Source organism: Cnephaeus nilssonii (genome assembly GCF_951640355.1).
Source record: "Cnephaeus nilssonii genome assembly, chromosome: 12".
NCBI lineage: Eukaryota > Metazoa > Chordata > Mammalia > Chiroptera > Vespertilionidae > Cnephaeus > Cnephaeus nilssonii.
Window position 1 is genome coordinate 9,332,523 of NC_137083.1, and position 13,891 is coordinate 9,346,413.

At 52.3% G+C, this 13,891-nt stretch overlaps 1 protein-coding gene across 1 annotated transcript; it reads left to right on the plus strand.

The window, feature by feature from the left end:
* Nucleotides 1-5,557: 5,557 nt before the first annotated feature.
* On the plus strand, nt 5,558-8,931 carry TRIL (TLR4 interactor with leucine rich repeats). Its single transcript, XM_079785948.1, has one exon. The coding sequence runs from the start codon at nt 6,357-6,359 to the stop codon at nt 8,787-8,789; it is 2,433 nt and encodes an 810-aa protein (XP_079642074.1). The 5' UTR covers nt 5,558-6,356; the 3' UTR covers nt 8,790-8,931.
* Nucleotides 8,932-13,891: the final 4,960 nt, after the last annotated feature.

Below are 13,891 nucleotides of genomic sequence, written 5' to 3' on the forward strand. Positions count from 1 at the left end.
TCAAAAGATAATTGCTATTTCAGCAAATGGCACTCATCGCATCTCTCCGAGATGGCACTACCCTCCTAGATTACCATCTTAGGAACATCCAGTTCTCGGCCATGCTCAGCCTGCCCACTCCTTTTCCTATCCCTGGGCTCCTGGCAAAGGGGACATTGCCTGTCTGAATAAACGCTTAAGAATTCTCCTTCAGTGACAGTACCTGAGAAAATAGGATCTGGGAAGGTGCTAAAGAAGGACCTCTAGGCCCTATTCTGGAGGTTCCATATCAGGTTCTCCCTGGGGGGGGGGGAGGGGGGCGTGGGGCTGAGGTCCTGTATTTCTAATAAGCTCTTCAGTTTCCTCCTCTGTAAAATGGGGGTAACAATAGTTCCTACCTCACCAGGTAGCTGTGGAAGTGAGTGAGTTAGTTTATGTAGAGCGCTTGGACCTCTGCTCTACATGAGTGCCCATCATTATTATTGTTGTTATTCTGACATGATGGTGAGCAGGTGTTTCCGAAATACTGTCTATTGGTATTAAAATTAAGTGTGCATAAAAATCATCTGGGAGTTTCTAGATGCAGGTGCCGGGGCTTCGTCCCCCAAGATGCTGATTTAATAAGATGGGTGCGTAGCTGGGAATCTGCATGCCTGTGTTTCCTTAAGGGGGAAAATGGAGCATCCGCGGATAGATTGCAAAGCAGGGCTTTTCCTTTTCCCATTCCTAATCCCCAAGGCAAAGAAACTTGCCTCTCAGACCAGGGCAAAGATGAAGCCCGTTCAGATAGAGAGAGTGGTGGGAGCTGTTTGATAACAGCCAAAGGACCACGGGGACTCTCAGGTCCCACTTCATCTGTGGCAGGATCCACACTGCCTGTCTGGGGTTGGCTCACACGGGGTGAGGAAACAGATGCTGTCTGCAGGCTGCCCTGAGGAAGCTCCGGGAAGCTGCTCCAGCGGGCTTGGCAGGCCCGCCTCTCCCACAGTGGGGGCCTGGCCAGCTCTCTTCCCTCTAACCTGCCCTTGCACCAGGCCAGCCTGGGCCAACTCAGGCCAGGTCCAGGGGCCGCTGAAGACCTGGCCTGGAATCCTTCCTGCCTCTCCAGCTGCGGGCCAACGAAACCCCAGATTGCCTGGGAAGAAGGCAGTGCACATCCCTGGCAAGTCCATGAAGCTTCCATGCCCGGGCAAGAACGCCAAGAACCCTGACACCACGTACGTGTGCCATGGAACCAGCCCCAACTTGCTCGTGTTCTGACCTCTGGAACTGGAGATTGAAAGGGCGAGCCTTCCAAATGTGAGATGACAAGGCTCTTGCTTCTCTGACGAACAGCATTCTTTCCTCGATGTCTACTTGTGATTATGCAAATTATACATTTGAAGGTAATTAATCCTTAACTCCTGGAACCTGACCCAGCCTGGATCCATCCATAAACACATTACGTAGTTAAGAGGCATTTAAATGGAGACAACTGCGTCTTTGCTTTTACTAAAAAGTGTTGCTTTTTATAGAAAATTAGGTATAGGCTATGTTATAATAAAGTGGAATTAAACATTTAAAAAAATGTTTTCCTTTGGACTCCTGTAATTTTCCCCTGTTCTTTCTAAATACAAGTCCATGTACTTTCTCCTCCTAAAATGCTACATATGGGCAGGGCTGTCTCCAATACTCGAGGAGCCCGGGTGAGAGAAGACCCCTGGCCTGAGACACCCCCTCCCAGCCCCGACTCCAGCGTTACCAGTGGAAATCCCAGCTCATGCCTCCAGTTGTCTATTGGTATTAAAATTAAGTGTGCATAAAAATCACAGCTGCCCTTTGGCCTTCTCTTGGCCCCAGGGGTAAAGCCACTCATGACATGACCGGCCCCCAGGAGAACAGATGGGGAAAAGGCCTGCGCATACTCAGGCAGTTGAGTCGGGAATTCTAGGGTCCCCACATTTTGGGTTTCACCAGGAACCCTGAGCAAAAGTGGGGGTGTGGGCTTTGGGTGAGCACGTCCCTTTGGAAGCCCCAAATCCCGGTCTTATGGGGAGCAGCACAACCAGGGAGGACTGCACACGGCCTCCTCAGCACAGGGTTCAGGATAGGGACCCAGGCTGCCCTATTCTAAGAGTGGTGCTGTGTGTGTGTGTGTGTACACACACTGAGTGGCCAGATTATTATGATCTCTGAACGCATAATAATCTGGCCACTCAGTGTATTTGTATCTCAAATGGGTACCAAAAGTATTCTAGACTTTTGCTGGAGATCAACCACCTATTTGCCCTGAGCTTTCTATCAGCCAGTGCAAAGGGGAAAACTGATCAGGTGCACAATTTATAGTATCTTTGATATCAAATAAATGAGGTACTCAAGAGAAGTACCTCTACAAAATATACATAGTACATTTTACAGAAGTGAATACATGTCCTGCCAAACCACCGTCACAGGTTTCAAGGTTCTAGATGGCAAGAACTAGATAGAGAACATTTTCTTTGTTGAGCACCTTGTTTATGTAGGCAGAGATACCGCTTGAGGTTATGCTACAAGTACTATTACGTCAACTGCTTGCTGAAATCTTTAAAGGGGACTAGGGAACATTTATTTGGAAGTCATTGTATGAGCAAAGGTTGTGTGATACCGTCAAAAAGCACAAATGTCAAAAAAACATCTCACCAACAAAGATTCAGACAGAAGTTTTGGCAGTTCCTAAGTCACTCTCTTGCGCATGCCCCAGGCTTCCCCTCCGGAGAGCCCCGCTCACCTGCACCTAGGCAACACTCAGCACTTCCTGTCCCCAAAGCCTTCCTCCAGCTCTCAGGCCAAGTTCATGTCCCAAGGCTCCCACAGCTCCACCCACAGCCTGACCCCCTGCAGCTGCTTCTTGGGTGTCAGCCTCCCCACGAAGCTGGCGCGCCCTGAGGTCTGGCACGGGCCCTGTGTCTATCAACCACAGCCTTCCCACGGCTCATCCCAGGACTTGGCACAGGCTGCATCCCCACCACATGCCTCTTGCCTGCTCACCAGCAGCAATAAGGATTCCAAGCCAATGCAGTGTGGAGTTTTTGCTCTTCACTACCAGGGACTCTACATACTGCCAGGTTCAAGCAAAATACCACTTTGACTCCGGGGAGAGAGAGATGAAAAGAAATCAAACACCTGTGTCGCGTTACAGACATGGAGACCAGCGGGGGCACATGTGAATATCATATATATGTTCTCTAGGGTGTTTAAATGTCATTCATTTGTAAAGTTGACCTCAGGTTCTATGCCTTTAGAAGGGAAGCATTTTTTAAAAAGACGGCAAACACACTTTTTCAGAAAAAAACTTTATATGCGCACACACGTTATCATTTTATCTATAGGTCTCAAAATCTTACTCTTACTGAAATTGGGTTGAGGGTGCTAGGAACACCTATCGGAAACTGTACTTACTGGAAAGGTGGCACGCTCTATGCAGCAGATGGATTACTTCAAGGAAATGGAATGTTATGGAAAAGTAATTGTCCTGACATGAATCTGCAGGTCATTTCCACCTGCATCCCAGGACTGCTGGAAGAATATTAGCAAAGACAGCCACAACATTAAAAGATACTCAATGTCTGCAGGGGTCTGATACTTTTTAAATCTTACTTAGAAGCATCTAGAAAGAAAAGACACCCCTCCCCAGGGGGTGAGTGATGGTGGCCCTCAGGGGGATCGCTGCCTGCTGCCCTCACTCTCTCCGCTAGTTTTCAGTGAAGAGTCAGGAGAAGAGGCTTTTTCAAAGGGGTAGGGTCTCATTTCCGCTCCTCCCTCTTCCCCGTTACACCTCTCTCAGCTTCCACCCTCGTTCCGGCTCAGAATGCTCTCTGTGTGTCCTGAGGCCCTGGCCTCAAAGCAGATGCTGCCACAGTGCCATCCCAGGGAGTTCCAGCGATTCTCTTTGAAAGCCAGCAGCTTCTTGGTATCTTTCCTCTGAAACACGGGGGTAACCTCCGTTGGGAGCAAGAAGGCCCTCCCACCAGCTTCTGAGGCCCAGGTCAGGACAGCTGTGCCACACTGTGCCAGCTTGGGTCTCACCCTCTGCGGCAGCCATACCTTCACGAAGAGGATGGGAGTCAAGAACTACATGGGTTTCAGAAGAGTCTCACAACGAGAACTGAAACACCAAACTACCTGGGGAACTTCATCATCCATCGTAACGACAGACACCTGGTCCTCCAAGTTCATCCTCTAGCTCAGTGGTCGGCAAACTGCGGTTCGAGAGCCACATTCGGCTCTTTGGCCCCTTAGGAGGCCAGCTTAGGAGTACCCTAATTAAGTTAATAACAATGTACCTACCTATATAGTTTAAGTTTAAAAAATTTGGCTCTCAAAAGAAATTTCAATCGTTGTACTGTTGATATTTGGCTCTGTTGACTAATGAGTTTGCCGACCACTGCTCTAGCTGAACTCAAAGCAAATCCCAAGCAAACTCGCTGTGCTCATTCCCTGTGCCCTGAAGGGACACTTCACTGCCTACCTTCAGAACACCCAGCACCCTGGAGCCCTGTCCCTGGCCACACTGCCAGTGATCCCTGTCATCTTTGCTTAAATTCAGAACTTGTCGCTATCCCTTACCTAGGAATTGGTTAATGAGGCAATTAATAGTTGTCAAGCACTGGGGTTATTTAAACGTATCTGCATCCCAGCAGCTTTCTCATAGATTGCTTTATATTATCATGGAGCCTTCCCATGCCTTGCCCTTCCCACTAGATTGTCAGCCTCTTGAGCGGGAGATCTGCCTCTTTCCTTTAATTGTCCAGAGTATGTCCTTAAAATTACGTTCTCTGAACACTTTGGGGTGGAGGGGAGATGGGGGTCTTTATTTTTAGCAAGACAATTTGCATGAACAAATAGTAAATAACAGCTCTTCCTTGCCCATTCTCATTCTCAGCAGGGGCTGCCTCCAAGGAGCCTTTGATAAATGCTCCCTTCTCTACCGATAACCTGTGATGAGGCTTCCCCAACTAAGCCAGGCCTGAGAACTAGGACTTGGATGAGTGCAAGCCCAGGCCTCGGCAGAGGGGGCACCCCCCAAGGTAGCAGCTAGTTAGTTACCCAGGGGCCTGGGGAGGTATAAATATGGTTATTCGTGCCTGGGAAGGTTATTATACCAGTATATATGCACACGGGCAAAGCCTCCCCTAGGGAGGAAAATTAATGGGACCAAATCGCCAAAATCTGACAGAGACCCTTTCATGGTGGTAGAACCAGTTCTGAGCTGTCTCCTGGCTCTTGCCTACAGCAGGACCTTTAGCTCAGATCCCTAAAAGGGGCGGTGCCTCTCCTGGGCTTCCAGGAGCGCGATGCCCCAAACGCCAACACGCAGCGGTTAGAATGGGTGGACCCAGCCTCTCCCGACAGTGGCCTGCCCACAGCTCTTTGCAGACAACCGCATGCTCCCCAAAACTTGTGTAGAATGCTGGCGGACTGCGTGCCGCAGGGCGACACCTGGAAGAGCAAGTGACTGAAAAACAAGTAAAACCAGCCGCGCTCCCACTGTTCAGAAGCGACTGGTGTCCTCGTCTAAAATAAAAAGGTCTCTGTCTGCAAATCCCGTTTGCTCCACCGACCGGTAATCCGCCCCCCGCCCCCAGCCCAGCGTGTCCGCCCGGTACAGCTGTTTTTAATCCCTCCTTTTCTCACTTGGCGTCCCGGGCCCGGGCTGACCAGACGCGGAGCCACTTAGCGTCTTCCCCTCCCCCTGCCAGGGTCTGTCCTTCCTCCGCCGTCTCCTCTTTCCCCGCCCGCATCCCCGGGGGCAGCGTGTGGGAAGAACGAATTTCCGCCCGGTTTGTTCGCCACTCGCCGACTTGGGTCCCTTCCGGACGCAGCCTGCGCACCCCGGCTCCTCCCCCGGCTGTTCCACGGAGGCCGCGCTCCCGGCCCGGGACCCAGAGAGAGGAGGCGCGGGCTGCGGGGGCCGAGCCGCCCGCCGGGGCGCAGCAGCCAAGCCGCGCCCCAGCAGCTCTTGGAAGGACTCCCGCCTGCCTTGCAGCTGGGGAATCCACTCGGCGGGGAGAATCCGTGCCAGGGAATCCAGCTCTCCGGACTCGGGCTGCAAACAAAAAGCTCCGTTCTTGTTCCCCGCTCCGTCCCACCACGCGCACCCGGGGAGCTTTCTGCAGAGATGCAACAAGTAGCACCCGCAGCTCGCAGAGCGCCCCGCGCCCCCTGACTTGGCTGGACGGAGCAAGCCTGCAGAGACCGGGCCAGACACCGGACAAAGGGCGGAGGAGGGGCTGGACCGCGCCGCGGAGTCCCTAAAGAGGCCATTTGGTGACTCTGGCCAGGCCAAGGGGAATGCAGAGGAGACACGGAGCCGGCGGGCCAAGAGGACGATCCGGCAGCTGCACGCAGGGCGGGCGGCGATGGAGGCTGCCCGCGCCGTGCGCTTCCTGCTCGTGGTGTGCGGCTGCCTCGCGCTCCCGCCGTGGGCCCAGCCCGTGTGCCCGGAGCGCTGTGACTGCCAGCACCCCCAGCACCTCCTGTGCACCAACAGGGGCCTCCGCGCCGTGCCCAAGACCAGCTCGCTGCCGAGCCCGCAGGACGTGCTCACCTACAGCCTAGGCGGCAACTTCATCACCAACATCACGGCCTTCGACTTCCACCGCCTGGGGCAGCTCAGACGGCTGGACCTGCAGTACAACCAGATCCGCTCGCTGCACCCCAAGACATTCGAAAAGCTCTTGCGACTGGAGGAGCTCTACCTGGGGAACAACCTCCTGCAGGCGCTCGCCCCGGGCACGCTGGCCCCGCTGCGCAAACTGCGCATCCTCTACGCCAACGGGAACGAGATCAGCCGCCTGAGTCGAGGCTCCTTCGAGGGCTTGGAGAGTCTGGTCAAGCTGCGGCTGGACGGGAACGCCCTGGGGGCGCTGCCGGACGCGGTCTTCGCCCCTTTGGGCAACTTGCTCTACCTACATCTGGAGTCCAACCGGATCCGCTTTCTGGGCAAGAACGCCTTCGCCCAGCTGGGCAAGCTGCGCTTCCTCAACCTCTCCGCCAACGAGCTGCAGCCCTCGCTGCGCCATGCGGCCACCTTCGCCCCGCTGCGCTCCCTCTCCACCCTCATCCTCTCGGCCAACAGCCTGCAGCACCTGGGGCCCCGCGTCTTCCAGCACCTGCCCCGCCTCGGCCTGCTCTCCCTCAGGGGCAACCAGCTCACGAACCTCGCCCCGGAGGCCTTTTGGGGGTTGGAGGCCCTGCGGGAGCTGCACCTGGAGAGCAATCGGTTGAGCCAGCTGCCCGCGGCGCTGCTGGAACCTCTGCACAGCCTGGAGGCGCTGGACCTGAGCGGCAACGAGCTGTCGGCCCTGCACCCCACTACCTTCGCCCACCTGGGCCGGCTGCGCGAACTCAGCCTACGCGACAACGCGCTCAGCGCCCTCTCCGGGGACATCTTCGCCGCCAGCCCGGCCCTCTACCGGCTGGACCTAGACGGCAACGGCTGGACCTGCGACTGCCGGCTGCGGGGCCTGAAGCGCTGGATGGGCAACTGGCACTCGCAAGGCCGGCTTCTCACCGTCTTTGTGCAGTGCCGCCACCCCCCGGCCCTGCGGGGCAAGTATCTGGATTACCTAGACGACCAGCAGCTGCACAACGGGTCTTGCGCGGATCCCTCTCCCTCCGTTTCCCCGACCGGCGATGCCAAGCGGCGGCCCTTACCCACAGCCACGAGGGAGAAGACGGCGCCCCCTGCCGGCGGCGTCGCGGAGGAGCGGCCGCCACAACCGCAGCTGCAGCCACAGCCGCGGGAGAGGTTACCGCCCGGGGCGCCCTGGGAGGGGGAGCTCCTGGGCAACCGCAGCGCCCTGAGGCTGAGCCCGTGGGGTCCAGGCCTCCAGCAGCTGGGCCCCTCTGCCGCCGCTGTGGCGGGCCCGGCGCCACACCCCCTGGACCTTCAGGAGAAGCCCAAGGGGGGACGTCCGTCGCCGGCCGATCCGGCCCACGCGGCGCCCACCCTGACCGCCGCGGCAGCCTCTGCGCCGCCGCCCGCTGGCGACCTCTGGCAGCGCGCCGCGCAGCAGCGCCTCTTCCCCCCGCAGCAGCAGGAGAGCGCCGCCCAGCCCGACGGCGGGGCCGGCCTGCCGCCGCTGGTGTCCGACCCGTGCGACTTCAACAAGTTCATCCTGTGCAACCTGACGGTGGAGGCGGTGGGGGCCGACAGCGCCTCGGTGCGCTGGGCGGTGCGCGAGCACCGCAGCCCCCGGCCGCTGGGCGGCGCGCGCTTCCGCCTGCTCTTCGACCGCTTCGGCCAGCAGCCCAAGTTCCACCGCTTCGTCTACCTGCCCGAGCGCAGCGACTCGGCCACGCTGCGCGAGCTGCGCGGGGACACCCCCTACCTGGTGTGCGTGGAGGGCGTGCTGGGCGGCCGGGTCTGCCCGGTGGCCCCCCGGGACCACTGCGCCGGGCTGGTCACCCTGCCGGAGCCCGGGAGCCGGAGCAGCGTGGACTACCAGCTGCTGACCTTGGCCCTGCTGGCCGTCAACGCGCTGCTCGTGCTTCTGGCCTTGGCGGCCTGGGCGTCGCGCTGGCTGCGCAGGAAGCTGCGGGCCAGGAGGAAGGGCGGGGCCCCCGTGCACGTTCGCCACATGTACTCCACCCGGCGGCCCCTGCGCTCCATGGGCACCGGCGTGTCCGCCGACTTCTCGGGCTTCCAGTCGCACCGGCCGCGCACCACCGTGTGCGCGCTCAGCGAGGCGGACCTCATCGAGTTCCCCTGCGACCGCTTCATGGACAGCGCGGGCAGCGGCGGCAGCCTGAGGCGGGAGGACCATCTCCTGCAGCGATTTGCCGACTAGATCCGGGGCCTCCAGGGTGTGGACACCATCTCGTTGGCCTTGAGGAGCCGTCTCTCTGCGGGGGCCCTTCAACGCACCTCAAGGGAAGAGCTCATTCCATCAGACCGTCTTCCTTTTGTGCATTTGGCCAGAGGGGCCGAAGAGGCCAATTCGGCACTGCCCCCTAATTCCCAATATTCCTGAAATAAATGGATGGTACTTGGTGGTCAAGACCAAGAGTAGGGGACGCATGGATGGTGGGGTACAGAGGTGGGAGGCCTTCTTTACCCGGAGACTTGGGCGCAGCTATGAGATGGGTTTTGGTGGCCTGGCAATGCAGTAGCCTCACCCCCTTGGGGGTAGGAAAGGGGGCTTGTGCCCCCAACATGGCCAGAAAGCGATGTGGAGACGTACTTTTTTACTTGTTCAGTGTCCAGAAGAGGTGTTTTGTGTTCTATTTAAGGAAAAAGGAACTTATTACCATTACAAAGGAGGCTTGGTTTGGAGGTTTGTGCCAAGAAGGATGATGTCAGCAGGTGGTAAAGTTTAACACACTCACCAAGGGGGAACTCTTTTATGGTGGATAACTTGACGTTTAAGTAATTAGAGACGCTATTTTTTTTTTCAACAATGTGAAGAGCTCTGACATTTAACAAACTGACAAACTCAAGGACTATTTTAGATGAGCCAGGTGGTTCAACAGTTTTCTTTTTAACATGAACATCACAGGAAGGTTCGCTGACCTTGGGGGGAGGAGGGGCGGGTTAACTGAGATTACACACTTTGTCTGGAGAAGGCTGCATCCAAGACTTCTCCATCAGGGTTGCTCCTGTGGCTTTTTTAATTTTATTTTTTTTAAACCCATAGGTGGAAAAGGAAATTTCAATGCCAGACTTAATCCAAGAATGTCATGCGTAGGTAGCTGGTGACCCCATAGGGAATGCCAGTGTTCTAGTTTGCTTACCACACCACTGACCGTGTGTGGGGGTTGGGGAAAATGCCATGTGCTACTTCTCATGTTTTTATCAGTGACATGCAATTGACTGTGTCCTACTGGTTCCGAGTTGCACAGTTAAGTGTTAAAGGACATTTCCTTGATAGGGGAGCAAGAGGTGATTGTCAGTTGATAGTGTATGCTTGATCACATTCATGTCTTACTCTAGAGGAAATAGTAGAAGGGAAGAAATTCTTGGAAAAATGTGAAAAAATGGACATCAGTGGTTGTTTTCCTACAAAAAAAAAAAAAAACCCAGAAGATTGTTACAAGTACTTAAACCTCACTGTGAAATAATTCTATCTTTTTGCAAGTTAGTCCCTCCATGGCCCTGTGTTTTACTGTGTTATTAAATCTTACCTTGTAGTTGATCATTGCAGTCTTTCTTTTCCATGCTTTTGTGTTAAACGTAGGGTTAGGCCCCTTTATTTGCTCTGTTGTTTTCAACTATTTGAGATAGTCTCGTTCCCTGATATTTATGAGGTACATGTTGATCACTACATGTAGTGCCCTGGTTTACATGAATGATTGCGTGTGTGGTCTACAGGTGTCGTCACTAAGAAGGTGTGCCTGGCTCCATTCACTGTGGTTATGACTCCTGGGCAGCGGGGTGCTGTGGAGGCCGCGGCATTGGTGCCAAGGCTAACAGTGCATCTTCTGTTGAGGGCCGTAAGCCCCTGAGGGTCCTGATGACTCAGGGAATCGATCACAGTCCAGGGGTCCTTCACCCCCCTTTTATGGGTGGCCTCCACCGAGCCAGGCCTGCCCTTGTCCCCACAGCTGAGCGGAGACCCAGCGATCTAAATGAACTGATCTTTGTTTATGTTCAGATGAATCCATGTCCAGACCCCTTAACGTACAGCTGCTTTCCTGGCAGTCTTATCTGTGGGGCCAAAACTTAATCAACCACAGGAAACAGACTGTCATTCTGAGTTTGCTGCCAGACCTTGTTTCCGACTCCAAGCTTGCCGGCACCCGGGAGAGGTGCAGTTGTTGGCTCTTCTTGGCAACCTTTGGGCTTTCCTGCACCTTTTCTGCTCCTGGCTGTTTTCATTCATCGAGCAGTTGCGTCTCTTAGCTGTGTCTTTGGCACAGCCATGTAGTGCCGATTCCCATGGGAAGTCTGGAAAGGACCTCTTATTTTCCCACGACCCACCCTGTTAACAGCAGAACATCACTGAACATGCTTAATGCCTGATCTATGTAAAATCAGTTTCCCTGGAAGGTCTTCCAGTGGGAAATGAATAAATGCTGTCCATTGTTATGCTCAGTTATGTCAATAAACCCACTTACTGATAGACATGTTTTATTGTTGAAGTTGCCAGTATTTTATACACCTGCCTACGGGTACACTGCATTTTTCTATAGCGGTTTTCATCATTGAAAATGAACACAGGCATGAAGTTTTCCTGTCCTCTTTCAATGTGTTTTTTTTATTATTATTATTTCCATTTTCACAGTAGAGTATGGATGTTTATTTTTAAGAAATGGTTGTGTGACTTGATGCCCCAAGAAAGGATGAGATGGCTCTGAGAGCAGGTGGCCAGCCATGGGGTGAAAATGCTATTAAGATCCAGTGACAGCAAGATGATTGGGTCTCAGCAGGCACCAGCTGTTAAAAGGGAACTGAATTAAAAGCCAAGCCCTTTGACTCGCATGGTCAATAATAAGAAAGAATTCTCTTGAACTGGAGGTCATTTTTGCCATTACAAAGTTTATGAAAAGAGAAAATTTGTGAAGGAAAGAGAATCAATTTTGTATGTGGTAGGAGTGTTCAATGAGGGGTCCATCGAAGCAGTCTGGAATTTGGGGGGACCCTCAGCTTCCCCAGTAAGATTATTGCTTTCACGAGGCTGGTCATTTTTTGATGCTGCCAGGTAATAATTAGGATGTGATCAGAACACTGTCATTCATTTGCCATGCACTGGGTTTTCACCACAAGTACAGCAATAGGGGCAGCGACTGTATTTTAAGAAACCATTAAAATAGACACGGGATGGCCTGGTACTTATCGTTAACCCCTAACGCGCCTGCTTCTGCGACTTGGAGATGATTGAGAGTGAAGTATGCCAGAAGTGTATCCAAAATTCCAGACCCAGAATCAAAACGGAATCCTACCCGGTCTCATACCTTCGCCATCAAGGAGAATTATAGCATCATTCAAGCTCAGAGTAATGTTTAAGGAAGTGATGAAAGGATCTGAGTCCTCTGGGATTGTATTCATTCCATTCGTTAATCTCCTTGTGCCTCAGCTTCCGCATCAGTTAAAACGGGAGGCCTAAAAGTCTCGACTGCACCATGCTAAGGTGAGAAGTCAGAGCACACGGTGTTTGCCATCACGGTTACACCTCAGGTGTGTTGTTAGTAGCAGGATTGTCCAGTGCACAGTGCAACAGGTGGCATGATACACTGTGGAAATTTCGTGGACAAAACATTTGTGCTCAAGCCCTAACCCAGTGGTCGGCAAGCTCATTAGTCAACAGAGCCAAATATCAACAGTACAACGACTGAAATTTCTTTTGAGAGCCAAATTTTTTAAACTTAAACTTCTTCTAATGCCACTTCTTCTAAAGAGACTCGCCCAGGCCATGGTATTTTGTGGAAGAGCCACACTCAAGGGGCCAAAGAGCCGCATGTGGCTCGCGAGCCGCGGTTTGCCGACCACGGCCCTAACCCATCAGAAAATTCAGATCATGAGATTACAACAACCCTTCCTCTCTTGTTCTGGTTGGTTGCGTCTCTCCTAAAATTGAGCGTGAAAGGATAGCTCTCGACGTACTTTCTCATCACTTAACAAATGTGAATTCACTAGTATTTGACCAAACGTTTCTATGTTTATGAAACTCATGGTATACATGAATCCACCCTTGAGGCTGGAACTAAGGGCTGGGTAAATGGTCTTGCTTGTATAGCCCCCATCCTACTTCCATTAACTTAGTGATAGCATCTCCAAGTCTGCCTTTACTCTTAGTTTACTTAAAGGGATACTTTGCACGAACAATTCTTTTATCCCCCAGGGATTTCAAGCCACTACATCTTTCTCCATCAGGTGACAAATAGCATTCTTTTCATTTTGCTTGGGAGACAGGTATTTGGAGATGATATCTACATTAATGACTGAAATAGGGGGGAGCATAGCTTCTAATACCTGGCTGCTTTCTTGGGGCAAAGTACTTAAATATCCCATTGCATCTGTGTGACAGTTTTTAAGCTACAGGTGGTGTGATTCTTCATCAACACGAGCTTTATAATTTGGCTGTGAGCTGGCATCAGAAGATGGGTAGAAATAAATTGTCGTGCACGTGCGGGAGGTAACCAATGATGTGTTTCTCTCACATCGATGTTTCTGTCTCTCCCCCTCCTTTCCAATCTCTCTAAAAATCAATGGAAAAATATCCTTGGGTAAAGGTTAACAACAACAACAAAAAAGAGGAGCAACCTAAGTAGAATTAAGCACAAACAAAAACAAAAAGCTGCGCACGTGTGTGTGTGTGTGTGTGTGTGTGTGTGTGTGTGTGTGTGTCTTACATAGTAAGCCTTGAAATCAGGTCATGTGAATCATCAAATTTTCTTTGTCAAAGATGATTTTGACTATTTCACTTTTTTTATTTTTCCATATGTATTTTAAAATAAGCTTGTTATTGCTCCCAAAAATTGCCTGGTGGGATTTTTTATTTGTATTGCATTAACTCTATAGACCAATTGGGAGTATTCGGGAGTATTGGCAAACCCAGTATAGCTGCTCATTGTCACAGAGAAAATGTTAACTGACAACATGGAACATCTTATGAAGGGAGAAGCTATATTTGAGATTCTTATCTTGGTTTTATATATGTAGTATTCCATGTAGGTAAAGACTTGAGGTATGTATTACATAGAGTGAATAGGGCCTTTAATTTATTTAATGTCACAGACTCTTATAAGCATGTGTTGTGTGTCAGGCACTATTTTAAGAGTTTTCCCTACACCAATTTATTCACTCCTCATAATAACCCTCTGAAGAGGTATGTTACTGTCCTCACGTCAGAGATAAGGAAACTGAGGCACAGAGTGGGGAGGTGGTGGAGTCTGAATTTGAAACCAGGCTGGCTGGCCCCAGGGTCCTTGCTGTCAACCCTGACACTTGCCA